Raw genomic sequence first — 27,656 nt, 5'->3', positions numbered from 1 at the left:
AAACCAGAGATGCTTAAATAAAAAATTTTATTGACAAAAGAAAAGGGTCCAAAATTTTTATTATTGATTAAAACACCCATAATTGTCAAAGAAAACTTTAGAACGTTGTGCCAGAAAGTTTTGGCCCACCAAAAACAATCCCGTTTCCTTCCTTCCTGTACTTTTTTCAGTTAGGAGAATAGCTGCAGCTTTAGAGAGAGAGAGAGACTCTCAAAGCAAAGGTAAGTTATCTCCTCAGAGACCGAACCAAATGCCATAAACAGAGCAAGCAATATTAGGAGGGGGTGGAAACACAGAGAAAAGAGGAGAGAGAGAAGAAGAACAGGAAATATGGAAGGTTGAATACAGCGAAGCAATTGTTCATGCAGACCCCCCCCCACAATCCTACATTATTATTATTTTAATATTTATATTCTTATGTGTGTGTGTGTGTGTATAATATTGCATATAGTTGAGAAAGAGAGAGAGAAAGTGGTTATACAGCAAGAAAGGCTGGTCCCTTGTCTCTGCTGGTCTTCCATATTTCCATTGGCCACCACCTTCACCGACCATTGTCGTGGGTTCCCACTGGCAGCTTTTTTGTCTTCTCCTTTTTTTTTTTTTCTTCCAATAATTTTAAAAATATTCAATATTTCTTTTTCTCCTCTTATATTTATTCTGACTCCGTTTTGGTGTTTTTGCATATAAAGATTTTGATGGGGTGGTAATATTTCTCTCTCTCTCTCTCTCTCTCTCTCTCTCCCCTCCCTTTTTCTTCCACCCTCAAACAGTAATGAAGAATCGCAGGTGTTGTGAAAAAGTGGCGGTTATAGAAGAAGAAGAAGAAGCAGTCTCATTCCAAAAAACCAGTCATTTCACAAAGAAGAAGAAGAACAAACAGAATCTCACCAACCGCACGAGTGTTTCTCTGTTTTCTTTGATGTGATCCTTTAAAAGAAACACAAAAGAAATTTGGGTTCTGGGTTTTTTTCTTCTTTTAAAAAAAAAAATTAAAAATTTAATCTTTTTGTTTTTTTTGGGTATTTGATTTTGGTTTTGATGAATCAAGGAAGGCAAATTCAGATGGTGGGGGGAAGTAATTACATGAACAATCAAGGGCAATACAATGACACAACTTTTACCAAAATCTTTGTGGGAGGGTTGGCCTGGGAGACTCAAAGGGAAACCATGAGAAGGTATTTTGAACAGTTTGGGGAGATCTTGGAGGCTGTTGTGATCACAGATAAAAACACTGGAAGATCCAAGGGTTATGGATTTGTAAGAAAATCTCATTACTTTCTTTCTTGTGATCTTTCTGGGTTTTTCTGATCATAAAATTTGTGTTTCTTTGTTAATTAATGTTTGATTGCTTTGATTAGGTTACATTTAAGGATCCAGAGGCAGCCGTGAGGGCGTGCCAAAATCCATCCCCTGTGATTGATGGAAGGAGGGCAAACTGCAATCTCGCATTTCTTGGTGCACAAAAGACTCGCCCACCAATTCCTCTTCATGGTTTTTGCCTTTCTCATACTATAATTTTATTCTTTTCTTTTACCATTTCTTGAATCATTTTGTTCTCCAATGCGGAATAAATCTTGTGAGTGCCCGGTTGACCTACTGTATTGGTGGATCGAGTATTCACATCCCGCAGAAAATATTTCCATTCCTAAATGGGAATGTGGATCTAAAATGTGCTAGGGTTAGGAAACAAAGAAGAGAGACCCAATGTGTTTGTTGATTTTGTTATGGTAATGCTGCAGGTGCAGGAAGGTTTAGAGCAGCGCATAGGTTGGTGGCTCCACCAGCTGCTTATCATGGATCATCATCAACCTATTTCCCTCAACCCACTGGCCAATACACATTTCCTTATTCAGCTTATGGGTAAGCCTCAAATTCCCCAGAACAAAAACACATCCAAAACTTTCTTTTCTTCTCCTTATAATTTCCAAAACAATTTACATGATACGGGTTCACCGTGTACTTATATCTGTTTTTCTTTCCTTCTTTTTGGCTGTAAAATTGCAGGTACACTGGATATTCACAAGATTCCATGTATCCCATGGTAAATTTTTTATTTACCATTTTTTTTAAAACAAACAATATTATTTATAGTTTTACACTAAGGAAGAGAGGGTGTGTTTAGCATTACAATGGCCTGGTAATAATGTGGTTCAAATTCATCTTTGCCGAAAATTGAACCTAAGAACTCTAACTTACAAGTAAAAAAGAATATCACTAAACCGTAGTACTAAATAACTTTAGCACTTTAAGTGGGAACAAGAATTATCTATTTTTTCTTTGGTTTTTTCTTGATTTTTTCTTAAGCTGACTTTTGTGCAAAATGCATGTTATTGTGCAGAACTATTACGGTGTCTATGGCGGTGGTGGCCAACAATTCTCACCTTACTACACCACCACAACTGGAGGTGCATCTGGGCCAGCTGGAATTTACCAAAATGTCCACCCATTATATGCTCAATATGCTCAGAGTAGTAGCCAGGCTCATGCCCTTGGTGTCCAATATCCCCAAATGGTACAGTACCCTTATTTGCCTCAGCCCTATGGGTCCACCTCCACAGCTGGGATCCTCTCACTTCCTCCTCCTTCAATGCCAATCACCTCCTCCGCATCTACCCCAGGTAAAAACATTTTAACCATCTTCCTGCTAATATTCCAGCATAATTCGCTTGAGATATCGTGGTCGTGACACTCCAGAGATAAAGTATCTGGAGAATTTACGGTTTACATGCAAAATGTTACAGGTGCAACAACAGCAGCAACTGGGGTCACGTCAGCGGGGGCAAATGCCTAACAACCTTCTGGGGCAAATTCTGGGCAGAGTTCTGCAACTTAATATCCACAAAGCATCAAAACAATGTCAACTTTTCAAGACGAACCGCATTGATGGAAGGGAAGGGGAAAAATGCCATTAACAAAACCAGATTTTAAGCCATCATTTCAAAGAGGTTCCTGCTGCTGCAGATTAATCACATCAGCTGCTATCAGAATAGGGTAAAAGTGTTTCATCCAAGTGTCAGCATCCGCTTGGTTCTTCATTTGCTTCGCTAACTTCTTCATCATCATCATCATCAAACATGTTCTTGGTTAGGACAATTAGGGGGAGTCTAGGTTATTTTTCAAGTTAGTTGGTAGAATTAGGGAAGGAATTAATTAATTAACTAATCATAAGTAATCATTAATTCATGTAATTGCATGAGGTGGAAGCTAAATATTGGGCTTTGGTTTCTGCCTCACAAGTCACAACACTAATTAGCAGTTGGATTATGTGTCTGGGATTGCTGAGAGCATCCAATGACATATAAAGCCACCTCTGTTTATATTGGTAAAAGCAATCGGGTTTCAAAAGATTTGTTTTATGTCTTTGAAACACCAATTTGGTCAAAAGCTTGGGATAGCTTGATTGGCCATTTAACTTGTAAGTTTTTTTTTTTTTTTTGAATTTGGTCACTGTTTTTTCGGATAGGATGGATTAATTTGAAGAAATAGAAGATTGTCTTTCTGGTTATTTTGTTTTTTCTTTACTATGATTCTTCTTTTGCACAATCAATCAATCACTTTTGAGGCTTTGAAGAATGTGCTTGGAATCCAAGGAGATTTTTTTTAGGCAATGCATGGTTTTGCATATTTGTACTATTATTTATACCATATTTTTAATAAAAATAGATGATATAAATAATGATACGATTACGTGGTGAGAGTACTATTTTTATAATTAATTTGATTTGGTTTTGAGATGCAAAATTGAATTACTTGTCTCAAATTACATGAACATGCTTCAATATTGAAGAAGAAAGTACCAGTAAGTAGTAGGGGAATTTCTCCACTTGCTACCTGAATTTTTACTTTGTGACAAAAGAAATTAAAGCAATGTATTACTGTTTAACTTTAATGAGAGAAGATATTTGTCATCGAATTTATTATCTTATCTTAAATTCTTAATTGATTGTATAAAGTCTTAATAATTCATTTATAATTTTTTGACAAAATGGAAAAAAGGAAAGTCAACTTGTACCATTATCTCTCTCTCCTCTTTTTTTCTTCTCCCTTTCTTTGTCTTTTCCGTCAATTTTTCTCTAACCACTCATATTCCATCTCTTCGTTATTTATTGTTTTTCCCTTCAGACTCTCCCTATGTCGCTTCTTAAGCCATCTCCAACCGAATAAGGGTCAAAGTGCTCTATTTAGCCCTATAGCCCTCTAAAAAATTATATTTTATTAAACAATGTCAGGCCATATTTCATACCACCTCTAACAGTGGGGGCCAAAGGGCCATAAGTCAAACATATCCCTATGACAAAAAACCATCTCCAACCAAGGGAGCCAAAGGATCATAAGACAAACATAATTTATTATTTCAATTTAAAGACTACAACATCTTAAATTTAAAAACTACACCTTAAATTTAAAGATTATAATCATCATCATCATCCGCCATTCTAGGAGTATAGTCGGATGTAAATAACCCCCGTCGGGCCATAATTTCCCTCTTTCTCCAATCAAAATATGCCTTGCTCAAATATGCCTTGCTCATTGGAGTGTAATCCGAAGTGTTCCTTTGCATGTTCCTATCATCCATCTCTTCTTGTATTTGTTTTGCTCGTTCTTCGTGCCTACGGTTCCTTTCTTCCGCGGCAAAGGCATTTTGATATGCCATTAATCGCAATGAGGCCACCATTTCCTATTGAAAGGTGTAATCATTCTTTGCCATGCCATTTTCCTTTAATTTTTGGGCCTTATTTCATCCCGTAGCCCTAGGTATGGAACCTTCACCCGGAGACAGATTTTCTACCGTTGTTTCTTGAATGGTAGGAGATCCATGTTCATCCCCATTTGCATTTGAGGAAACATTTCCAAACACCGGCGTAAGACCAACTCTTTGCTGAGGTGGATCTTCAAATAACACCCACCCTTTACAAATTTCCCAACAACCGTGATGACTAAAGGGTTTTGAGTTGTCCTCCCATATACAATTCCTCCGCTTGACGTATCTACAAAATATAATTACAAAAATTAAAAGAAATTAATTTATGAAATTAAATGTAATATACTTAAATATTTAAATTAACTTGTGAAAACACTTACTTCGTCGTAGTAATTGGCTCCGCTTTCATGTCTGCCTTCGACCTCTACCACTGCTTGATGCAATTTATTCAAACTTGGATGAAGATGTTTTTTCCATCTTGAAGAACAACTCTCGTGGTTTCGGGAATTCGGTGGAGTGGTCTCTTTGTAGAACTCATAGTACTTTTCGGACGAGTCCAAACACCTTCACTTGTTTGAGAATTCCCCCTCATACTATCTTCTGATACCCATCTATAAGCCCTGCAAAGAGCTTCATCTTCTTTTCGGGTCCAAGCCCTACCTTTCATTGTAGATGTGACCATTTGAAAATTATTGACAAAATTGAAGGAAAGATTATTGGAAGAGGTAAGAGAATAGAATGTGAAGAATTGAAATAAAATGAAGTAAGATAGTAGGTGATAAATGGTGTAGGAATGGCTTAGGTATTTATACGAAAAAAAATTGTCTTAAAAAAAAAAAAAATTCAAATCCAATAGTAACCTGGCATCAACATGATGTTAGCTAATAGTCACTACTCCGCCATTTAGCCCTATAACCCTTTGGCCGGGTTGGTTGGGGATGACCTTACTCTGCCATTTCAAATCTCATCGACCATTCGAGGCTTGTCGTCCTTGATCTCATCAGCTCCATCATCCCATATCTCATTGACTTTGTCGTTGTTGTCGCAATGAATAGTCACTACTCCATCATCTTAGAATTGATCGCTCAACCGTTGATGTATCCACAATTCGCGACCCAAACAGTGTGTGGAGGAAGAACATAAATAATAATTGTTTATGTATAGCTAGCTTGCGAATTTCTCTTTCCTCATCGCCAAATCTAGCAAGAAATTGCTCACAATGTCAAAGTAGAGAGGCATATAGCGAGTAATAGCATGTTGGAACTTGTGATATTTTGTTAAAATGCCCAAACAACCTCATTTAGCAAGGCTGTTAGAGATGCTTTTAAGCCTCATTTGTTATATAGAATTAATTGAAATAGTTAGCTCACCACATTCAATCTACATTAACTATCAATATATCATATCGAAATTTTGATTAGCTGTCTATATGCTTGTCAATAAAAATATAACTAGAAATTGATTGATGACATGAGATCATTCCAGGCCGGTTTGGTATTGTTGTGTTTTTTTAACAAATTGTTTCTATTGTGTCTTAAAAATAATCAGTTGTAAAATAAAGCAGTTGAGTGTTTGATAAATTGTATTTTTTAAAATGTTGTGAGCATGAAAAGCAGTGTCCAAAAGGATAATGAATGTCATTGTTTAAAATTAATGATCTTATTTCATGAATTACAAATATTCTAAAGGTTCAACTTTGCTTTTTATTAAAGCTGCTGTCTGGAGGCTATTACTTTTAAAGTGAAGCAGTTTTTGGTTAAAAAAAAAAAAAAAAACCAATACCAAACTGGACATCCATTAGTCCATTGGACAAGCCAACTAGTTGACAGTTTAACTTCAAATTTTCCCCTTTTCCTTGTAGATGAGCCCAAATTTTATTTTATTTTATTTTATTTTTTTGTCAAGATGAACTCAAATTTTAACTAGTAGAACTTATTTTTAGGAGGAATGTTTTTGCTAGGTCTAAGGGACATTCAATTCATTCTACAAATTGAATCTCTTTTTCTTTTCTTTTTCTTTCTCAGAACTTGGGTGTCCAAATATCATTTTGGGGTCTCCATAAAATCACCCATAGTCCAAACTCCAGTGGATGAATGGGCTTTGACCACCAAAGAAAATGAGAACTGGGCTTTCTGGGCCCTGAGCCCACTACTGCGCTTCCAAAAAAATCCGGCGAGGCCATTGTTGCGCACCTTTAAATGCCCTGCCTCGCTAGAAAATCAGAAACCCTAGACGAGAAAGTGTTGAGGTTTTGCAGCCGCGCAGCTCTCTACCACCCATCAGTCTCAGATCTCATCTCCCTCAGGTGACTCTCTCTCTCTCTCTCTCTCTCTCTCCTGTTAGCATCGACTGCAAACTCTTATGAGTATGTTTTCCATGGCAAAATTAATAATTGTGGGCTTTGTTGTTGTTCGTTATAGCGAAAAGCGATGTCGATTTCAGAGATTGCTTGCACCTATGCCGCCCTAATCCTCCACGATGATGGCATCCCCATCACTGTATCCTTTTTTCCATTTTTCTTTCACATATTCGTTTTTATTATTTATTAGTTTGTTTTTTAGCTTTTTATTTTTATTTTTATGATTTGCTATTAATGTTTATGCTGCAATTGTTAAACTTTTGTGTTCATGTTTTTTTTTTCTATAGATTAATGTGGGTTTGATTTAGTTTTGTTTATTTGTGTTAATTTATTTTGATTTGGTTTAAGTTAATGGGTTAGATTAAATAGAAATTTAGAAATGTTGTTTTTGGAAGCTGTGATTCTCCTTAATATTGGTTTGTAATAGGCTGAGAAGATTGCAACAGTGGTGAAATCTGCTAATATCACTGTTGAGTCTTACTGGCCTGGCTTGTTCGCCAAGCTCGCCGAGAAGAGGAACATTGAAGACCTCATCCTGAATGTTGGCGCTGGTGGCGGCGGCGGTGCTGTTGCCGTTGCTGCTCCAGGTGCCGGTGGGGCTGCCCCAGCTGCCGCTGCTCCTGCAGTAGAGGAGAAGAAGGTATTGGGCCATTTCCATCATTTTTCGTCGACCTGAGTTTGTTGAAACTGTTGTTGTTTGTAAGTGTTGGGTTATCTGATTTGCTCGTTTTGGTTTCGAATTTGATTTTTACAGGAAGAACCCAAGGAGGAGAGTGATGACGATATGGGATTCAGCTTGTTCGATTAGGAGCTCCTTTCAGCAAAGATGTAATCCATTCTTCTGTTTGATGGTTTTTAGTACTTTGAGATTAGTTACCGTATCAATCTAGTAGGGGGTGTCTTTCTTTTTGGCTTATGATATGTAGTGCTAATGGAGAAATTGTTAAAAGGCTCCTGGTTTTCTGCCGAACGAGTCCTATTTGTGAACATCTTATGTTTGAATTTCTTGATATAAACGTATGTTGCTCTTTTGATCTTGAAAAAATTGTTTGCGATGGTTTTATTTTCCGTTTGATGTGCAATACATGCTTCGAAACATAATCACGAGCTCTGTGTTGGTTGCATAACTCTCGTTAGAATGTTTTAGTCTTGTTTACATTGATTGATTGGCCATTGCCCAAATTGGTTTTAGGGCATAGGAAGGCAGTTAACACTTGCATTGTGTTCGTGTTTTCCTGACCGAACTCTTCGGTTATAATTTTCGGTTATATATTCGGCATTCAATACTTGAGTTGCTGTAAATTTCCGGGCTTGATGTGCGTTTTGCTTACGGAAATTTCTTATTATCGAAAGAAATTTCATATTGTCGAACTGCAATGCTATGATAAAAGCATGTGAAAATCGAATACAAATCTGCAATTGGTTTCGTTAGATCTGTAGCCGGTACGGCCCACCACGGGTGTCCTATGATACGCAAATTGCTAAATATATGCCCTCACGCATTGTGTTGCTTGTAAATATACTGCACACAAGACGGTCAGTTAGGGCGCGCAGCAGATTTCTTCTGTGTTTCTTAACAAAACCGATCAGCTGCTCGTTAACTCATGTTTCTCATGGCGTTGCGACATTTTCCTTTGCGAGCGGTGCAATTTCCTCACCCTCAATCCCAGGTTTGCTGTTGGCGACACCCAAACTCAGCAGCACTTCCTCCCACTTCTTAGCAGGTCCCTGCGCAGTTGCGATTCAAAGGATTTAGGAATGCAAGAACGCGACTAATTGTAAATGGATTGTGCGTGGCGCTATCTTTACCTTCCACGAGAGATCTTGAGCCATGCAGTTACTTATGATCTCAGTAAAAGCTGGAGTTCCATAAGTTCCGAGGGCTCTTGAGACGGTTGTAGCGATTGCTTGTACATCCGCTGGATCAACAACTTCGCACTGAAACATCAATCTCCAAAACCTGAGCTCACGCGAAAGAATAAAAGATTGTGTAAAACTAAAGGGAAGAAACTTAAGTATTACTTCCACATTGAAGGCTCCCATATGAAATCCAGTGAATCCTTCTTTAACAGTGTCTACCAACCCGCCTGTTGACGCAACAATGGGCACCTGCAGAAGCGTAGCAGCGATTCAGTACTAAGGCAAGAAGTACCTTCGGACGTAGAACTTACTTGAGGAAGGGATCTTACAGTTCCATAACGCATGGCGTGCAACTGGATGAGACCACATGGCTCGAATCTGCTTGGAACCAACATGAAATCAGCTCCTGCCGTGATCATATGGGCCAGAGGGACATTGAATTTCGCTATTCCTCTGGCTTTGTCTGGGTATTCCGTTTCCAGCTGTTCAAGCTGCTTCTCCATTGGCTTTTTGCCAGTCCCCTGAGGAAATTACAGAATGCAGATCAGGATGATATACAGATAGGTTTTGGTGGCATGACAAACAGATACGCAATGTAAGGCGAGGAACAACTTCCATGTCCGGTACGTACGAGGACTATAATCTGAACATTCTCTTTGATAAAATGGGGAATGGCTTCTATGAGAATGTCCGAACCCTTCTGCTCTTCAAGCCTACCAATGAAACCTATGACAGGGATGTCTCTATCCACCGGCAGTCCGACTTCTGCTTGGAGGGCTTCTTTCAAAAGAGGCTTTGCATCAGCCACCTAAGCAAGTGAAATTTAAAGAGTCATTGCCAAACGAATCAAAGAATTTGCATGCAGTGCGGTTATGGAAGTTGTACGATGAGTATTCTTACAGTTGAAGCATCATATTTGACAGTTGTATACTTGTCAGTTAAGGGATTCCATTCCTGGACGTCCATGCCATTCACAATTCCTTGAATTCCAGTTTTCCGAATAATGTTATCCAATTCGACTCCTTTCTCAACTGAAGAAACAAGTTCTTCAGCGTAGTATGGGCTAACGGTCAAGACCTTGTCTGATTCCAAGATTCCGGCTTTCATCCAGTTAATTTTCCTCCCCTTCACGGGTTTGTCATACCTGTGGAATTGAACCAATCATACTCAACCTTCAGTCAGATAACGCTATGCAGTCTACGCTATTTAAAAATTGCGAAGAAACTTACCCGTCAATGAAATCAAACGAGCTCTTGAATTCATTGGGCAGATTGAGGAGTGCGAAGTCCGCGAAAGCAAATCTGCCTTGGTAAGCAATGTTGTGAATGCAAAAGGCTACTTTGGCGGTCTTGTATATGCCTTTAGGTTTGTATATGGCTTTCAGGTAGCACGGAAGCAGGGCAGTATGCCAATCGTTGGCAACGAAAACAACTTCTTCCCCTGCACACAGAAATGTCGTACTACCAATTAACGCGTAAAAGATTTAGTAAAGGTGGTGTTGGTTAAAAGAATTGGAGATGAGTTTTGCCTACCATATGGTCCAGAAAAATATTTGCTGCTGTTTAAATTCAGCAGTCTTGGTGCTACTAGAGCTGCCTAAAATATACAATCAGAAGATGCACAAATTAACATTTATACTAAACATTTGATAACAGATTGGCAATAACATGTGTTATTTACGCTAGTTACGAAAATAGACAAACGAGGGTGGAGATTACTAACCTGGCATAGAAGGCTGAACCTAAGTTGGTTGTCCTTGAAATCGACTCCAGCAGTCGGACCATAAATTTTGGATGCAGTTTTCCCCCATACCTTAACAACCAATCACAAAAAGCAGATAAGAAATTGAGGTTTCTTCCTTGTCATGCTATTTCAAAAACATTGGAAAGATCAGTGAAAATATATGACCAAACCTTCTCGAGAAACAGCGAGTGATCCACGAAAACACGATCAACTCCTCGTTTGTAGCAGTGAAAAAATCGAACTGTTTCGGTATTATCTCCCACTTTAAGCTACACAGATAGGAATAAATCATTTGAACAACCAAAAATTCATTCATTGTCCTATTTCAATGTTGATCAAGGTTATATGTTGCACACACCTCAACTGTGACTTCGGTATCCCATGCATCTTTGTACTGATCATAACGTGGAGAAATCGTCATCACTCGATGCCCATTTGCCTGAAGAAGGATCAATTTAGTTACCAAAATTCATGTTCATAGGTCAAAACAAGAAATCGTTACTGAAATATACGCAAACATAACCGGTTACAAACTTTTAATCAAAAACAAAACTCGCTGGACACTACGCTGACAATAAATGGGAACTAAACCATTGCTTGTATAAAGTTTATTGTCTGTTTAGTATCGTCCGCTCCTATTTGTGCGGATTAACTACAAATCAAGAGAGGAAGCAAAGCTTACAGCCATAGCCGGTGGGAGGCCCCCAAGAACATCACCGAGTCCACCAGTTTTACTCCATGGACCAACCTCAGTTCCCAGAAAAACCAAATTCATCCCACTACCACAAACAATGACTCCTGAAGATTTCCTAGTGCTGTTGACGGTTTTGCCCCTCGTTTGCCTTGCAACTGAGTTGGCCATGATTCTGACTCGGAGCTCGTCCACCGAGTTCAAAGCTCTCAACCCATTGTGAGTCAGGGTCTGTTTTCCAAAACACATTTTCTTAAATCCGGTTTTCGGGTCTGATCCGGACGACACAGCGCCATAGCTGACATGGGAACTTGTGGAGGCAAAGCTTGAAGCAGAGATAGTTGCCATCAACTTTGTAATTCTATTATGTTCTGCAAAACAGTAAAACACAAAAGATTATCAAATCGTAATAAGATCAACTCGGGATTGCTTCTGAAACGGCTAAAAGTGCAAGATTATCAAATCGTAATAAGATCAACTCGGGATTGCTTCTGAAACGGCTAAAAGTGCTTTTTGACAATCAAAAGTGATTCTACCTATGTTTGGCAGTCAAACCTTAAAGCGTTTCTGGATCGTAGAAGAACCTACTTCCTACGGAAGCAGTTGAGCTCCTCACAGCAAGCTGCGGATGGATGCTTCTTTCTTGTGCGGTGAAGGCTGCAGTGCAAATAGTGGTGGTTTTAAGCAGTGAAGCAGGAGGGTGAAACCGTAATTTCGAGTTTGCAGAAGGCGACTAAAAGGTGTTTGGTGGAGGGGTTTGCAGTGCCAAGAACCTCAAGATTCATTAGCGGTGTGTGTAATCCGCAGCAGAACATGCCCAAACAAATTCTCATGTGCAAATTGCTCTCTCATAGTCACCTTGGGGTCTTTTGGACTAATGTCCAAGAACAAGAGGAGGAAACAGCTTCCTGTAGTCTTGTCTCCTATCCCATATTCTCAATCCTAGGCTGCCTACCCTACCTCGAGACTTCTAGTATATCTAGGAATGATAATTTTAACCGCTAAATCGGATAATCATGGATAATCGTCAGAATAAATTAGATTTGGATATGAAAATTTGGATAAAATTTGGATATGGAGAAAAACGGTGAATATTATTCAATTATAATTTTGGATATGGTTATAAAGTTCTCCAATCCATATCCCTCCCCGAATTCGAACCGAATAATATATAATATAATTATTCATAATATTAAAGTATTGAAATATATATAAATACACGTATGTATATTCATTATTCGCCAAATCCCTTACTTTGAGTGCAAATACAAAAATTGCATTATGTGAGTTGCATTTTGTGGGAAAGTTCACAAGTTTTAATATGAATCAAAATCTATGATAATTCAATGGTACTTATTGAAAATATCAAAGATCAGTCAACATTATCAATGTTTAAAAGGAAAACTAATGAAAAGGGTATGAAAATTTTGAATTTTAACGATAAAGACAAAATAAAGGATAAAGTGAATAGTATCAGGTTTGACTTTTTAGTGTAAAAATGTAATTTTTCGTTAAAGTGAACAGTACTGCGGGCTTTCGTTAAAACTCTCATGTTTAAATTAATATTTACTAAATTATCATGCGTTAAATCGAACAAATATATTTTTTGTATTGATAAAGATAGATATAACCGTGAACCAATGAGAACCCGTTATCCAGTGGGTATAGTTATGGATAATACGCGATGGTTAATTTACGGTTTTGGATATGGTTAATTTTCGTAATTATAGAGATAGATATAACATTTTCGTCCTCAAACCGAATCGTTATCATACCTAAGACCTCTAGTCAACAACCAGGAAGATCCTCACCAAATGCTGATTCTACACCTTGAAGCAAGCAACTTTGTGAAGAAAATTAAGTATGAGCAAGGTTTTTTTGGAACAACTTGTTATGTTTAGAGAATAACTAGCTAATTTATTTAGCTAACAAAATGTGACAAGAGAAAGAGACTCTAAATAATATTCACAATCACAAATCATTCAAATTACTAATATCTTTGTTGAATTAAAATTCATTTTTATATGTGACCTTAGAGCAGTTCCACCAGAGGTGGAATAGCCCAACACCCAGTCAAAAAACCAGGCTGGCACCCTGTCCATTCACTCCAGCCCAGTAACTTGCCTAGCACCCAGCCCAAAATTGATTAACCAAGGAGCCGGCTTATTTGCCTGGCGCGTGTAGCTTACTCGCGAGTGGGCGCAAGTAGGGGACAAGGGTGCAGGCGGCGGGCCCCGCTGTCAGCCCACTTGTGCTTCACCCAGAAGGAGGCGATGTGGCCCTCTCAATGCCGTTGGATTTCCAACGGTAAAAAAAATGTGAATTTGACTTTTAAAATGGACCGTCCGATCACAGATCAACGGTCCACGTTTTTTTCACCAAAAATAAAAATAAAAAAAAAGGCCCAACGGTCAGAATTATGATCGTTGGCCACGTGGCAGCGCCTTAGCTCTTGGATTTGAATATTTTTCAAATCCAACGGTCCAGATTAATTAACTATATTAAAATTTATTAAAAATTATGAAAAAATTTAAAAAAGTTTTTTTTTTTTTTCTATAAATATCTAACCCTCATCTTCCACCTTACACCACATTTCAATATTTTATACACTTTCTACCAAAGCTTTCATATACTTTTTGTGTGAAAAAAAATACCAAAAAGCTCATCCTTAATTTTTTTTTTTTTTTGTCCATATAAACCATATATCCCTACATCCATCTTCATCGTTTTCAAATCTTGAGTTTTTTTTTTACAATGTCTTCTTCAAGGAGAGTGCATAAACAATTTGTGGAGCAATAGAAAAGATTGTTGGCACAACAAGAAGAATAAAGTGTATTTGATGAGTTTATGTAATTTTATTTGTGTGTTTTTTTTTTAGTTTATTTGATGAGTTTATGTAATTTTATTTTAGTGTGTTTTTTTTTTTTTTAAGTTTATTTGATGAGTATGTAATTTTATTTTAATGTGTGTTTTTTTTTTAAGTTTATTTGAAAATTTATCCGAAATCGATTAAAAATCTTATCTGAAAATAAAATTATTATTTTTTATTTATTCTTTTAAAAAATATATAAAATATTTTAAATGGGCTGGGTGCCAGCGCTGTCACATCCCGGCCCGAGCAAGACCATTTCCTGGGCCTGACTCCACCGTAGCACGATATTGTCCGCTTTGGGCCCCGACCACGCCCTCACGGTTTTGTTTCTGGGAACTCACATGAGAACTTCCCAATGGGTCACCCAACCTGGGAGTGCTCTCATGCGCTACTCGCTTAATTTCGAGTTCCGATGGAATCCGAAGCCAGTGAGCTTCCAAAAGGCCTCGTGTTAGGTAGAGATTGGAATATACATATAAGGATCACTTCCCTGGGCGATGTGAGATGTCACAATCCACCCCCTTAGGGGCCCAACGTCCTCGTCGGCACACAACGGCCAGGGTTAGGCTCAAATACCAAATTGTCACATCCCAGCCCGGGCGGGACCACTTCTCGGGCCCGACTCCACCGTAGCACGATATTGTCCGCTTTGGGCCCCTACCACACCCTCACGGTTTTGTTTCTGGGAACTCACACGAGACCTTCCCAATGGGTCACCCAACCTGGGAGTGCTCTCGTGCGCTACTCACTTAACTTCAGAGTTCTGACAGAATTCACAAAAGTAGGATTAATCTTCTGGTGTTATATCTTAGTAATTGTCCTACTTGACTGCAACTAGACGTTCTTATTGCTCTGAATGTGTATTTATACACTTAGACTCGCACTATCATCATTTCTTAGCTAGTTTTGCTAGTGATTCAGTTTTTATTTATTTGTAATTCTATTTATCTTCTTAGCTTCCGCACTGTGCACATGGTTATGTTACTCTCACGTGACGCCCAGCACGCCCTCCTTAGGACGGGGTGTGTCAAGCGCATTTTATAAGGGTGGAGATCGTTTGTGCCATCGTATTTTTAGACTGGGTGCTAGTGCATTTTTTTAGGGGTGGAGATGCTTTGGCCTATTACTGTTCACTGGAGTCTATTACTGTTCATTCAAGTGGATAAATGCGCTGGGTGCTGGTGCAAAGTTTTTAGAGGTGAAACTGCTCTTAAGTAACTCAAAATGTTACAAAGTAAACGAAAATAATTTAAAATTTAAATCTCATTTGATCATGACAACTATAACATAAATAAATAATAAAAAAATAAAAAATAAAAAAAAAGAAAAGGACCACAAGTCCCAACGCAACTCCTGTGGTCATCGTCAAATCTAGCTGCCTTTAAGCCAACCAAGACAACAACTGCGCATCGCTACCGAGTGACGCGTGCCGACAACTCTCCACCTGCAACCGCAAGGCAGCTGCCGCGCCTTTTCGCAAACAGACGACATACCGTTTTACTTACTCTACTTCCCAATTTCATTAGAACAAACGACATGACGTGGGAAGGAAACAAACTCCCAGAGACTTACCAGTCATGACAAAGAAGAAGATGACCAATACGACGTCGCAGTAGCAGCAGCAGCGGCTTGGGCTGTACCAGCATGACCAAGGAGCTCACTCGCTTCGAACCGCAACTCACCATGGAACTCGACCTTGACTCGTTCCTCAATTCGCACCTCTCCCCCTCCGACGAAGACGACGACGACGACCTTAACTCCGTCCCCCACCGCACGATCGACGAAATCCTCAACGACACCGATTCGTCCGCCTCATCGTCCCCGTCCTCCTCCTCTATCTACCGCCTCAATTCCGATCCCAAACCACCGGAACCGCCCAACGACGCCGTATCGGTCCCCGTCGTTAAGTCCGAGGATGAAAGGGCGGTCCGGCCAAGGTCCAATCTGTACAGTCGGGTCAAGTCCGGGGATTTATCGGAGGATCCGGCCGGGAGGGTTCCGAAGCCGTCTCCATGGTTGCTCGGAGGCATGAGAACGAATGCAAAGCCCGGGGCGGCCCTAGCTGCAGCGGCGGCGGCCTCGAGGTCGATGCCAACGCCGCACGCCGCGGCAATCAAGTCGAGGAGGAGCACCGTGAGCGGAGTTATCCAGAAGGTTCTTGAAAGTTCGGAACTGGATGAAAAATCCGAGGTGAGTTCCAATTCTACTGGTGATATGACTGCAATTGGTCCGGAAGTGCTTAGGACAAAATCAAACGAATTACATTTGGATTTTGGGGGTGAATTGTTGAGAGAAGGCGGGGTTTTGGGGAGCGAAAGCAAGTTAGAGCAGACTTTTGGAGTTGATCAATCTCAAGTTGATGAGGCGAGTGCTGGGAATGCTGTGGAAGAAGAGAAGAATGTAAGTAGTTTTGATGAGAATTTGACAAATTTAGACGCAAATGATGTTAAAGATACGGAATTTAGTAAGAATGTTGAGGTCGTAGAGGAATGTAAACAAGAAATTCAAGACTTAGATGATAACAGTCCCCGTTCGAAAGAGAGTGATAGTGAGGATAATGATGGTGGTGGTGGTGGCAAGGATGATGGTGATGATGGTGGTGGTAAGGAGTCTGAGGATAACAATGGCGATATTGGTAACGATAGCGATATTGGTGATGACGATGAATTGGGTTCAATCACTCAACTCGTGGAGGAAAGAATTGGGGAATTGGAGAACAGGAGGATTAGTAAAAAATCTGAAAAGAAGTTGCGCAAGCCACTTGAAATCGCTGAAGAGCTAGAGAAGAAGCAAGCTTCTAATGCTTTGCATTGGGAAGAGGGTGCCGCTGCTCAACCCATGAGGCTTGAGGGTGTTCGGAGAGGCTCCACCACATTAGGATACTTCAATGTCGATGCTAATAATCCCATTACTCGGACCCTTTCATCTCCGGCGTTAAGGCGTGATCATGGCTCACCGCAAGTCTTGGCAGTTCACAATAATTACATTGCAATAGGAATGGGAAGAGGGTCTATTCTTGTTATTCCTAGCAAGTACTCTGCTCATACTGCTGACAGCATGGATGCAAAGGTTAGCTTTCATTCCTTTACTTACTTTTAACTTCCAATGATATAGATATAGGGGAATTCGTGTTTACAAACCATGCTATATATGTACCAGATGCTAATTCTTGGGTTGCAAGGAGAACGGTCTTATGCTGCTGTAACTTCTATGTGCTTCAATCAGCAAGGGGACTTGCTCTTAGCTGGTTATGCTGATGGTCACATTACAGTTTGGGACGTGCAGAGGGCATCGGCTGCCAAAATAATTACTGGAGAACATATGGCTCCAGTTGTACATATGTTGTTTTTGGGGCAGGATTCTCAGGTTACACGTCAATTTAAGGCAGTTACCGGTGATAGTAAGGGTCTGGTATTATTACATTCTTCCTCGGTGGTTCCCCTGCTTAATAGGTTCTCGATTAAAACACAGGTAAAAAAATTTCTTTGTTGGCATTATGTTTAAAAATGTTTGCTTCGTGGTTGATGTGTGAATCTGTGATCTTTTACAATGTAATTCTATCAAACTTGATGATCTTGTGTATGTTGATTGGAACAGTGCCTTCTTGATGGACAAAATACGGGCACAGTGCTGTCAGCTTCACCACTCCTGTTTGATGAATTCTTTGGAGGGGCTTCACTGTCTTCTCAGGGAAGTGGGGCAGTTTCAGGCAGCAGTATTGGTGGTATGATGGGGGGTGTGGTTGGTGGAGATGCAGGTTGGAAACTCTTCAATGAGGGATCTTCTTTGGTCGAAGAAGGTGTGGTCGTGTTTGTCACCCATCACACTGTTCTGGTGGTATGAAGCCCTCAGATGATAGCGTGAATTCCATGTACCTTTTGGTTTGGGGTTTGATGATTACCTATTTATAAAAAGGTTTTTTATTTTTTCAGTGTGCTAAATGCCACGTGTCTTTGTTGTAGGTAAGACTAACTCCCACTTTGGAAGTGTATGCTCGACTTTCCAAACCAGATGGGGTTCGGGAGGGTTCTATGCCTTGTACTGCTTGGAAATGTACAATACAGTCACACTGTTCACCTGCTAGTAGCGGTAAGGATTGAGTTTCTTTGTTAAGTTTCCTGTTGATGGTTTCCTAAGATGAGGTTCTTCATTTTTGGTAGAAAATATGCCTGCTGAAGTAGTTGAAAGAGTTTCGTTACTTGCACTTGCTTGGGATCGAAAAGTTCTGGTGGCAAAGTTGGTCAAATCAGAGCTGAAAGTATATGGGAAATGGTCTCTTGAAAGTGCAGCCATAGGTGTGGCTTGGCTAGATGATCAGGTATGCACCTGTTTATTTGTTTTCTGTCATGCTGAATTTATGTTTATTCTTTTAACCAAATAAATTTATGTTTTTCTGCCTATGAAGAGTTCTGTACATGGTTCAAGTTTACATTACTTAAGAATGAGCTTAATTTGAAGTTTTGTGGCTTCAGATGCTGGTGGTTCTCACGGTGACTGGACAACTTTGTTTGTTTGCAAAGGATGGAACTGTGATTCACCAAACAAGTTTTTCTGTTGATGGTTTTGGAGGGGATGATCTCATTGCTTATCATACACACTTCATTAATATATTTGGAAATCCTGAAAAAGCGTATCACAATTGTGTAGCTGTAAGAGGAGCTTCAGTATATGTACTCGGACCAATGCATCTTATTGTTTCCCGACTTCTCCCATGGAAAGAACGAATTCAGGTTTTACGGGGAGCAGGTGATTGGATGGGTGCCTTGAACATGGCAATGACAATTTATGATGGTCAAGCTCATGGTGTTGTTGACCTTCCTAGAACTCTGGTTGCTGTACAGGAGACCATAATGTCCTACCTGGTTGAGTTGCTATTGTCATATGTAGAGGAAGTATTTTCATATATCTCAGTAGCGTTCTGCAACCAAATTGGAAAAAGGGATCAAGCTGATGACGTAAACAGCAAAAGCAGTTCTATGCACTCTGAAATAAAAGAGCAATACACCCGTGTTGGTGGAGTTGCAGTTGAATTCTGTGTCCATATCAAAAGGACTGACATACTTTTTGATGAAATCTTCTCCAAGTTTGTAGCTGTTCAACAGAGAGGTATTCCCATTTCAGTTTATTTTCGCGTTTATGATTTTTTGTAAACTTCATCAACTTTAAGCTGAAGTTTGGATATCTGGATTACATTTTACTCTATTGATATGAAACAAAAAGGGAAACATCCTTTGGTTTTCATATGCTTATATAGAGGGAAAGTTCATTTTACCCTCCATGCACGGTTGAGTTAGAATGGCTTTTTGTAATGTCCAACCGTGTCACATAAACAAGATAAAATACACTTGCCATCTCATTTTATCTTACCGTAACTCATAGCCAGTGTCATGCTCAATCTGGAGTGAATAACATATTTTCTTCTTTTGAAGTGACTGGATTAGTACTTTGACATATGATAGAAGATGGCAATTAAGTTCTAAGTGTGGTGTATCTTTTTTTTGCTTGTCTCAGCTGCAGTTTTGCAGCATTTGCTCCAAGTATGTGCATTGTTCGATAGCTTGTAGCTACATGTGTTGTGATTTTTGGCATAAAATTAGGATAATGCCGAAATTAGGTTTGTGTTACCTATTTTGTTTTGGTGTCCTATTTGGGCCTGGATTTGACTTTTTTGGTTAGATTCCTTGCTTGGTGGAGTAATTTTGCTAATTACCTATTTGATTAGGTTTTGGATTTACGTCCAATTATTAACCAATAACACATATATATTATAAATATACACACACATATATAGACATATTATATATATATATATATATATATATATATATATAATAGAGGATGAAAAGCACAATGAGCGCACATATAACAATGCACGCAGACAGCACACACATCCATTATATAAAAAATAAAAATCAGAAAAAAGGCAGAGAGACGATAGTGCAAGGAAGAGGTATGAGGCAGTTAAAACCCTATGCAAAATTTGGGTTTGGGAGTTAAAAAAAAAAAGCCCTGCCGCCTAGGTGGCTCCGGCGAAGCCTTACGCCCACTCCCTCAAAACAGAGGCGGCAACCCTCAACCCCAGCCTCAGAGGGCCCCTAGGCGCACCCTGAGGCGAGCCTTTTAAAACATTGATTATAAGTAGGACCTTAGGGTTAGTTTATTTTGTGTGCCGTCACCATTAGTTTAGAGAGTTTTTCTCTTTTGTTATGGGCGGAGGTCACCCTTTGGAGTCATGAGCGTGTGGCAATTTCATGGCTCATTCGTTTTGCGATTTGGTGAGAGTCAATTTGTGAGTTTGAGAGTTAGAGACCAATTTGGGAGAATCTTCTCTATTTATTCAAGTTCTCTACTCATTTGGTTTAGGGTTTGAAATTTGTGGGATTTGGGTTATGAGAGTTAAACACTCTTTTGTAATCTCCGTTTGTTTGATGAAATCCTCGCTGTGTTTCACCTGTGGATGTAGGCTTTATGCCGAACCACATTAATCTCTTGTGTTCTTATTATGAGATTGTTTGTTTCTTCAATTTCGCGGACGACGTGATATTTGGCATTTTGTTAGAATTCGCTTCCATTTGCGCATAAAAGTACAACAACATGCATATATCACTTTCTTCCATCATTGCATGTTACCAATCAAATTTTCTTTATAAATGTTGTTAGACACATTTTTGGAGCTGTTGGAGCCTTATATATTGAAGGACATGCTTGGTTCTCTTCCACCTGAGGTAATGCATACTGTTCAAGTATTTTGGCTGTATTGGCAAGTAGTTATACATAATAATGTTATTTCATTTGCCCTTTTCCTAAGATTATGCAAGCACTGGTAGAGCATTATAGCCGCACAGGGTGGTTACAGCGCGTTGAACAATGTGTCCTTCACATGGATATTTCATCCTTGGATTTCAATCAGGTCTGTGCCTCTCAGATTGTTGCTTATAGTTTTTCATGTTGCTGTATTTGTCTGTCATATTTTTCAGACATGCAGATAATTTGTTATGTTTTATTGTAGGTTGTTAGGTTATGCAGGGAGCACGGGCTGTATAGTGCTCTGGTGTATCTCTTCAATAAAGGATTGGATGATTTCAGGTCACCCTTAGAGGAGCTGTTGGTGGTCTTGCGAAATAGTCAAAGAGAAGGTGCTACTGTCCTTGGGTATGGTTATCTTGATAATGAGTCCTTTGTGTGTTCTAGTTGAGTTTAAATGGTCAATATGTTGTTTATCGTGCTCCTTTAGTTGCTTCTCCTTTCATTTTGCGTCGTCTTTACCCTTTATTATTATCTTACTGAAAGCATATAATCAGTTGTACAACATTTTTTTTCTTGTTACTTTTTGGTTGTATATTGTCAGTTTTTGTTTGAGCCTTTCAAGTGGTCTTATTGTATTTTTTTTTTCTTGTTTACAGTTACAGGATGCTGGTTTATTTAAAGTACTGCTTTTCAGGCCTTGCTTTTCCACCAGGTACGGACTTACACTTATTGGAGTTGTCCAATTGGAATATCACAGGAGTATATCCCTCTGTGTGATAATCCCATCTGTAACTAGAAATGGATTTGTGATGTTGAAATAATAAGTAATTCATCGAAAAAGAGAGAGTAATCTTACTGAATAAGTATGAAGCAATCAAAGGAAAACTAGCATTCTTTTGTACTTGAATACATGTTTGACTCACTTGCATAGCTTCATTTATTGCTGCATTTCACATGAACTAATCTGATTAACAAAGTTTGCACTTATCTGTGGTTGCAGGACAGGGAACAATTCCCCCCTCACGCTTGCCATCTCTGAGAACAGAACTTCTGCAATTTTTGTTGGAGGGTTCTGATGCCCCTAATTCAAGATCAGTCTCAAGTGTATTGCCAGGAGGAGAATATATTAACCTGTATCTTCTGTTAGAGCTAGATACTGAAGCTACTTTGGACGTTCTGAGATGTGCTTTCGTAGAAGATGAAATCTCAAAATCTGACTTTTCTTCTCATGATTCAGATATGCAGGATGGGAACAATTTAATGGCTCAAAATAAAAATTCAATGGTTCAGAACACAGTAGATTCTCTTATTCGCATTATTAGTAAGGACAGTTCTCAAACAGATGGATCTCCTAGCAATGACGACACTGGATCAGTAGTAGTGTGGCCTTCAAAGAAAGACATAGATCATCTATTTGAGTTTATTGCATACTATGTTGCATGTGGAAGAGCCACTGTTTCGAAAAGTGTATTGTCTCAGATTTTGGAGTATTTGACCTCAGATAATAACTTTCCACCATGTGTTTCCGGAGATAGCATAACTTCAAAAAGAAGAGAGAAGCAGGTTCTGGGACTTCTTGAGGTAGTGCCTGAGACCGATTGGGATTCATCTTATGTGTTACAGCTATGCGAGAAAGCGCGATTTTACCAGGTATATTTACCAATACCGTACGATGTTGTCTCATAATTCATTCAGTTTAAGATTACTCACTACAAGGTCTCTTGGCGACATTTAGGTTTGTGGCCTAATTCATACTAGCAGACATCAGTATCTTGCTGCTTTGGATTGCTACATGAAAGATGTTGAAGAACCCATTCATGCCTTCTCCTTTATCAACAAAACATTATTACAGCTGACTGACAAGGAATGCGCTGCTTTTCGATCAGAAATTATTTCTCGAATTCCAGAGCTTTTTTACTTAAACAGGTTATCTCTTAGTTATCTTGAACCTTTTCTTTTATTTTTTCTTTGTCACTTTTTAATTCATTTGTAGTTTGTCTTCTCCAGTGAAAGCTTCCTTATTGATTATTCACCTCAAAAAAAAAAAATTTATCCAATGCAGAGAGGGCACATTCTTCTTGGTTATCGATCATTTTACTATTGAAGAAGGTTCTCATATCCTCTCTAAACTTCGTTCCCATCCAAAAAGTCTGTTCCTTTACTTAAAAACAGTGATTGAGGTCCACTTATCCGGCACGCTTGACTTCTCAAGTTTAAGAAAAGATGATCTTGTGAGGGTTAAGGATCAATCGAAAGCAGTTGAGGCGTATCTGGAAAGGATCTCCGATTTCCCAAAGCTTTTGCGTAGTAATCCTGTTAATGTGACTGATGATATGATTGAACTTTATCTGGAGGTGAGCACTTTGTAGAATTACATCTAATCTTTTCTTTATTTTGATTTTTTTTTTTTTGTAATAATTAGGTGTTCAGTTGAATTTCTTCCTTCTATGATAATGTTCTTATTGGGTCAGTATATTCATCTTGACCAAATTTTAAATACGGGGCTTGAAAGAGTTGAGTGATTGTGTTTCATTGCCATCTGGTTTCTGTACCATAAAGCTTGTCTTAGTTGTTGCCCTCTTAATGTTTCATTTTCACTTTTCAGCTGTTATGTCAGTACGAGCGCAATTCAGTTCTCAAGTTCTTAGAGACATTTGATAGCTATCGTGTGGAACACTGTTTACGCCTGTGCCAGAAATATGGGATTACAGATGCTGCTTCTTTCTTGTTGGAAAGGGTTGGTGATGTCGGCAGTGCTCTTTTACTTACACTTTCCACCCTCAGTGACAAATTTATGAAGCTTGATACTGCTGTGGCAAGTCTGGCGTCAAGTAATTCTGCTCGTACTGAGCATTTCAGCAATGCTTTAAAATTGGAAGAGGTCCGTACATATCATATTTATTTTAGCCATAGCATTTGAGTAGGTTTTTGTTTGTATGTTACTACAGATTCACTGGACTGTTATTTATTATATGTAATTTATCTCTTACAGGTGAACGACATTAACAGCATATTGCATGCCTGTATTGGGCTGTGCCAAAGGAACACCCATCGCTTAAATCCTGATGAATCAGAGGCGCTCTGGTTTAGATTACTTGACTCGTAAGTGCAAAACCAATTGTTTCTTACCGAGTTTTCCACGAGCACAAGTATCTGGCTATTACAGTCCTAGGTTTCAGCCTTTTGTCTTTCCAGGATTCCTTGTTGGTCTAGTGGTCAGGTCCTTGGTTTGCTCTCAAGTGGTTTGGGGTTCAACTCTCTCCCATGCTACCCACCTAACAAATGCTAGAGTTTCTCGCTCCCCAATGTTGTGGGGTCAGACGGGGTATCGTGATTAGTCGGGTCAAAGACTTGGATACAGTAGTTTTAAAAGAAAAAATAATAATAAAAAAATAATAATAGAGTGATTCTTGTTCAATTATCCCTTAAATGAGGTGCCATGCTCTTCATTATTTGTGAAGAAATGTTGTCGTATTCTAAAAGTATAAGTTCATGGATTTGTTGAAGACTAATCATCCTCCAAATTTCAATACAGGTTTTGTGAGCCTTTAACAGATTCATTTGATGCTGGAACGGTATCTAAAGGAGAAGATGTTAAAACGACGGTGACCAAGTCATTGGACTCAGAAGAGGATGAGATGGCTTTTATAATCAAGTGGAGAATCTCAAAGCTCCATAAAGGCTTTCATATATTAAGAAAGCTGTTCTCTCGGTTCATCAAGGAGATTGTTGAGGGCATGATAGGATATGTTCGCCTTCCAACTATCATGTCCAAACTCCTCTCTGATAATGGCAACCAAGAATTTGGTGATTTTAAATTCACAATTTTGGGGATGCTTAGCACATATGGCTTTGAAAGAAGAATTCTGGTATACCATCTCTTTCTTTCTTTTATGCTAGTCATGTTGCATGATGTATTCTCATTTAACTTGTTTAAGGGAATCGTGTTGTTAAAACGTCCAATATACTTCTTCCTCTATGTTATCTGCAATTGCGTTGAAATTGTTTACTCTGGTGTGTAGGATACTGCCAAGTCCCTGATAGAAGATGATACATTCTACACTATGAGCATACTCAAGAAAGGGGCCTCCCATGGGTACGCCCCTCGGAGTCAAATATGTTGTTTATGTGATTGTCTTCTTGACAAGAACTCTTCTAGCTACATTCGCATTTTCAATTGCGGTCATGCAACACATCTTCAATGTGAAGCTTTAGAGAATGGCGCATCAAGCAGTAGCTCATCCTCTGGATGCCCTGTTTGTATGCCTAAGAAGAAGTCTCAGAGGTCTAGAAGCAAATCGGTCCTTCCAGAGAAGAGTTTGGTGAAGGAGTTTTTGTCAAGAACCCAACAAACATACGGAACAACTTCCCACACACACGAAAGCAGTGCATCAGAGAATACGTACGGGCTTCAGCAAATATCAAGGGTATGGCAATATCTTATTATTGTTGTCCTTGGAGTGATTGTTTTATCATTGTTGTTATGATCACCGTTCTTACATTGCAAGCTAATGAAAAACTGAACTGGGATGCTACAGTTTGATATCTTGACCAATTTGCAAAGAGACCGAGGATTAGTCGAGATTGAAAACATGCCTCAACTAAAGCTCGCACCTCCGGCTGTGTATCATGAGAAGGTTCAGAAAGGAACTGTTCTTTCACCGGCAGAAAGCAGCACTGATCTTTCGAGAATAGGGCAACAAAGTAAAACCAAGCAACTCAGGGACCTAAAAGTAAGGGGGTCGTCTCTCCGGTTACCCTTAAAATCAAACATATTTGGTAATGGTACGTACGTCGTTAGCCTCATGTAAGAGTTCTTAAATTTGTGAATGTGTCCAATTCTAACATCTAATGTGTCGATACACTTTGCAGGCAAGGAGAAGACCAGCAAGCGATGACATTGTTGTCATGTACACAACAACTAACAACGATACTAGAGTTGGAAATTCTGCAGATGTTGTAGAGTTTTTGTACCCCCGACCCGACCTATTTTTTTCTCGTGTTATTCTTTCCATGTCAATTTTGTGTCTTTTTGAAACCGTCGTAAACTTGTAATTACTTAATTTGTAAAGTGGTATAAATTTTGTATATATTTTTTTTTATAAAGGTTGCTAACATTTTGTAGTAGACATGCTCCGACAAAGTACATAACTTGCGCTCTAAGTAATTATTCAAAGTTGCAATCTGCTTCACGCGACTAACAAGTTTGCTATTTGAATTTTAAAACTTAAACACATGAAATTGGCAACTTGAAACAAATTTGCTGTCTACGCGGCTACATGTGACGGTAAAGAATTCCCGTAGAACTCCAGCGTCGCACTAGTAGCTCGCTGTCACTCATCGTCGTCAGAGCTTCCATCTTCCGTACTATAATCACTATCGTCGCGTCTGGATCCAGAATATCCAGCTCAACATGCTCAAAGAGTTGGGTTTGCAGGGCAGTGAATTGGGAGAGGATCTCTTTGGTGGAGGAAGGAGAAGATTGAAGCGCAGTTGAGGGAAGTGACTGAGTTTGGGAGAGACTTGGAAGAGTTTAGAGGCAAGGGAGGCCATTTGGACGAGACGGGATTGGGCTCTAGGGAGGGGCGGGAGGAGAGAGACAAGGGTTGGGGAGAGACTGGGTTGCGGCTGTGAAGGGACTTTTGGAAGCGTGGGGTTCTGAAGAGAGGGCGACGTGGGGTTTGCTAGGCCTAGCCTAGCTGGGGAATGGGGATTGAACAATTTGGGGTTCCCCTTTCCCTTGTTTTCAGCTCTGCATAAGCAGCAAAATCCAAGAGTTCAAATACTTCAAAAAAGCAGGCCAATGCTTCGAACAATAATCTTTCCGGATATTTCTCCAATGAATTTGAGTTGCTAATATCAAATTCTGGACAAAAATTAACAAGGAGGCCTGGAAAAGCAGCAAATTACAGCAAAAATATAAACTTGAAACCAAAATTTCCCTGATAACATAGTAGAGTTGAATGCATCCATTAACCTGCCAATCTAAAATTAACCCAACTCAAAAACACTGGAAAAATCAAAGGATGCCACGATCAAATTAAATTCTAAATTGGGGAAAATTTTCTTGATAAACCCTAAAAATGAAAACTATTGAAGGCAGAATTCAGACAAAATTAAAGCTAACCCACGACTTTCATCATAAATCAAACAAAATTGAGAGAAAGATAAACAGCTTAATCAGCTAACGACGAAGAATCAATGAAGCGGAGAGAGAGGGGAGAGAACCAAACCTCGCCTGGTTTAGTGACACCAGTGACTGAAAGAGGACCCACATATGCCCTTACGGGTAGACTCGACAGTTTCTGACACGATACTATACGAAAATGATACAAAAATAATAGATTTTCGATCAACACGATAATTAATTGGGTCATTATCGGCTGACCCGTTAAGAATCTAGTATACACGCTGGTAACACGTAGATAACCCGTTTCAATCTGTTAAGAAAAAAATTATTTTGATAATTTTAAAGTTTAATTACTAAAATATTTATTATAAAATACAATAACCATATTATATATACAATATATTCTATATTAAATATATAATTTGTATTATTATTCTATATAAGTTTAAAAAAAAAATTTTGTCATTATTTATTTTTATTATGAGAGTTCTTTATTATCATTACTACGATAAATTTTACTTAATATGTTGTTGTCCAAAATTAAAATAAACT

General features: G+C 39.0%; 4 protein-coding genes across 5 annotated transcripts; 3 read left to right on the top strand and 1 right to left on the bottom strand.

The window, feature by feature from the left end:
• Positions 1-501: 501 nt before the first annotated feature.
• On the top strand, positions 502-3,505 carry LOC103956361 (RNA-binding protein 24-B). Its single transcript, XM_009368330.3, has 6 exons — positions 502-1,257; positions 1,359-1,491; positions 1,740-1,860; positions 2,005-2,041; positions 2,339-2,618; positions 2,742-3,505. The coding sequence occupies exons 1-6, from the start codon at positions 1,039-1,041 to the stop codon at positions 2,789-2,791; spliced, it is 840 nt and encodes a 279-aa protein (XP_009366605.2). The 5' UTR covers positions 502-1,038; the 3' UTR covers positions 2,792-3,505.
• Positions 3,506-6,855: 3,350 nt separating this feature from the next.
• Positions 6,856-8,129, top strand: LOC103956360 (60S acidic ribosomal protein P1). The gene is made up of 4 exons (XM_009368329.3): positions 6,856-7,007; positions 7,123-7,200; positions 7,489-7,701; positions 7,816-8,129. The coding sequence occupies exons 2-4, from the start codon at positions 7,132-7,134 to the stop codon at positions 7,867-7,869; spliced, it is 336 nt and encodes a 111-aa protein (XP_009366604.2). The 5' UTR covers positions 6,856-7,007; positions 7,123-7,131; the 3' UTR covers positions 7,870-8,129.
• A 328-nt stretch (positions 8,130-8,457) lies between these two features.
• On the bottom strand, positions 8,458-12,294 carry LOC103956358 (granule-bound starch synthase 1, chloroplastic/amyloplastic). Of its 2 annotated transcripts, none has more exons than XM_009368326.3 (13): positions 11,892-12,294; positions 11,347-11,726; positions 11,023-11,103; positions 10,835-10,933; positions 10,644-10,733; positions 10,454-10,517; positions 10,151-10,361; positions 9,822-10,065; positions 9,553-9,729; positions 9,251-9,442; positions 9,084-9,170; positions 8,871-8,999; positions 8,458-8,789 (listed from the first exon to the last, which is right to left on the bottom strand). In XM_009368326.3, the coding sequence occupies exons 2-13, from the start codon at positions 11,701-11,703 to the stop codon at positions 8,673-8,675; spliced, it is 1,848 nt and encodes a 615-aa protein (XP_009366601.2). In that variant the 5' UTR covers positions 11,704-11,726; positions 11,892-12,294; the 3' UTR covers positions 8,458-8,672. The 2 variants fall into 2 exon arrangements, with proteins under 2 accessions (XP_009366601.2, XP_009366602.2); XM_009368327.3 differs by having other exon boundaries at positions 11,911-12,294.
• A 3,556-nt stretch (positions 12,295-15,850) lies between these two features.
• LOC103956355 (vacuolar protein sorting-associated protein 8 homolog) lies at positions 15,851-26,101 on the top strand. The gene is made up of 19 exons (XM_009368320.3): positions 15,851-17,296; positions 17,387-17,698; positions 17,825-18,064; positions 18,190-18,316; positions 18,388-18,545; positions 18,700-19,333; positions 20,888-20,952; positions 21,036-21,137; positions 21,237-21,379; positions 21,631-21,686; positions 21,975-22,624; positions 22,710-22,900; positions 23,037-23,328; positions 23,580-23,855; positions 23,967-24,076; positions 24,510-24,843; positions 24,997-25,401; positions 25,513-25,759; positions 25,847-26,101. Exons 1-19 carry the CDS (start codon positions 15,872-15,874, stop codon positions 25,870-25,872), a joined length of 5,793 nt encoding a protein of 1,930 aa, XP_009366595.2. The 5' UTR covers positions 15,851-15,871; the 3' UTR covers positions 25,873-26,101.
• Positions 26,102-27,656: the final 1,555 nt, after the last annotated feature.

The sequence above is a fragment of a genome, unplaced genomic scaffold (assembly GCF_019419815.1).
Source record: "Pyrus x bretschneideri cultivar Hongxiangsu unplaced genomic scaffold, Pyrus_bretschneideri_v1 Contig4, whole genome shotgun sequence".
Taxonomy (NCBI): Eukaryota; Viridiplantae; Streptophyta; class Magnoliopsida; order Rosales; family Rosaceae; genus Pyrus; species Pyrus x bretschneideri.
The sequence above is the reverse complement of the archived record's forward strand: the minus strand, read 5'-3'. Positions and strand labels throughout refer to the sequence as shown.

Bases quoted from the DNA above. Each gene is read 5' to 3' on its own strand.
- LOC103956358 (XM_009368326.3), bottom strand. From the start codon at position 11,703: ATGGCAACTATCTCTGCTTCAAGCTTTGCCTCCACAAGTTCCCATGTC. The intron at 11,104-11,346 runs GTAAGCTTTGCT...ATCCTTCTTCAG, and splicing joins GCCTCCCACCGGCTATGGCT to GCAAATGGGCATCGAGTGAT. The intron at 9,443-9,552 runs GTACGTACCGGA...TAATTTCCTCAG, and splicing joins ATGTTCAGATTATAGTCCTC to GGGACTGGCAAAAAGCCAAT.
- LOC103956361 (XM_009368330.3), top strand. From the start codon at position 1,039: ATGAATCAAGGAAGGCAAATTCAGATGGTGGGGGGAAGTAATTACATG. The intron at 1,492-1,739 runs GTTTTTGCCTTT...GTAATGCTGCAG, and splicing joins CCCACCAATTCCTCTTCATG to GTGCAGGAAGGTTTAGAGCA. The intron at 2,619-2,741 runs GTAAAAACATTT...AAAATGTTACAG, and splicing joins CTCCTCCGCATCTACCCCAG to GTGCAACAACAGCAGCAACT.
- LOC103956360 (XM_009368329.3), top strand. From the start codon at position 7,132: ATGTCGATTTCAGAGATTGCTTGCACCTATGCCGCCCTAATCCTCCAC. The intron at 7,201-7,488 runs GTATCCTTTTTT...GGTTTGTAATAG, and splicing joins ATGATGGCATCCCCATCACT to GCTGAGAAGATTGCAACAGT. The intron at 7,702-7,815 runs GTATTGGGCCAT...TGATTTTTACAG, and splicing joins CTGCAGTAGAGGAGAAGAAG to GAAGAACCCAAGGAGGAGAG.
- LOC103956355 (XM_009368320.3), top strand. From the start codon at position 15,872: ATGACCAAGGAGCTCACTCGCTTCGAACCGCAACTCACCATGGAACTC. The intron at 22,901-23,036 runs GTTATCTCTTAG...TATCCAATGCAG, and splicing joins GAGCTTTTTTACTTAAACAG to AGAGGGCACATTCTTCTTGG. The intron at 25,402-25,512 runs GTATGGCAATAT...GGGATGCTACAG, and splicing joins GGCTTCAGCAAATATCAAGG to TTTGATATCTTGACCAATTT.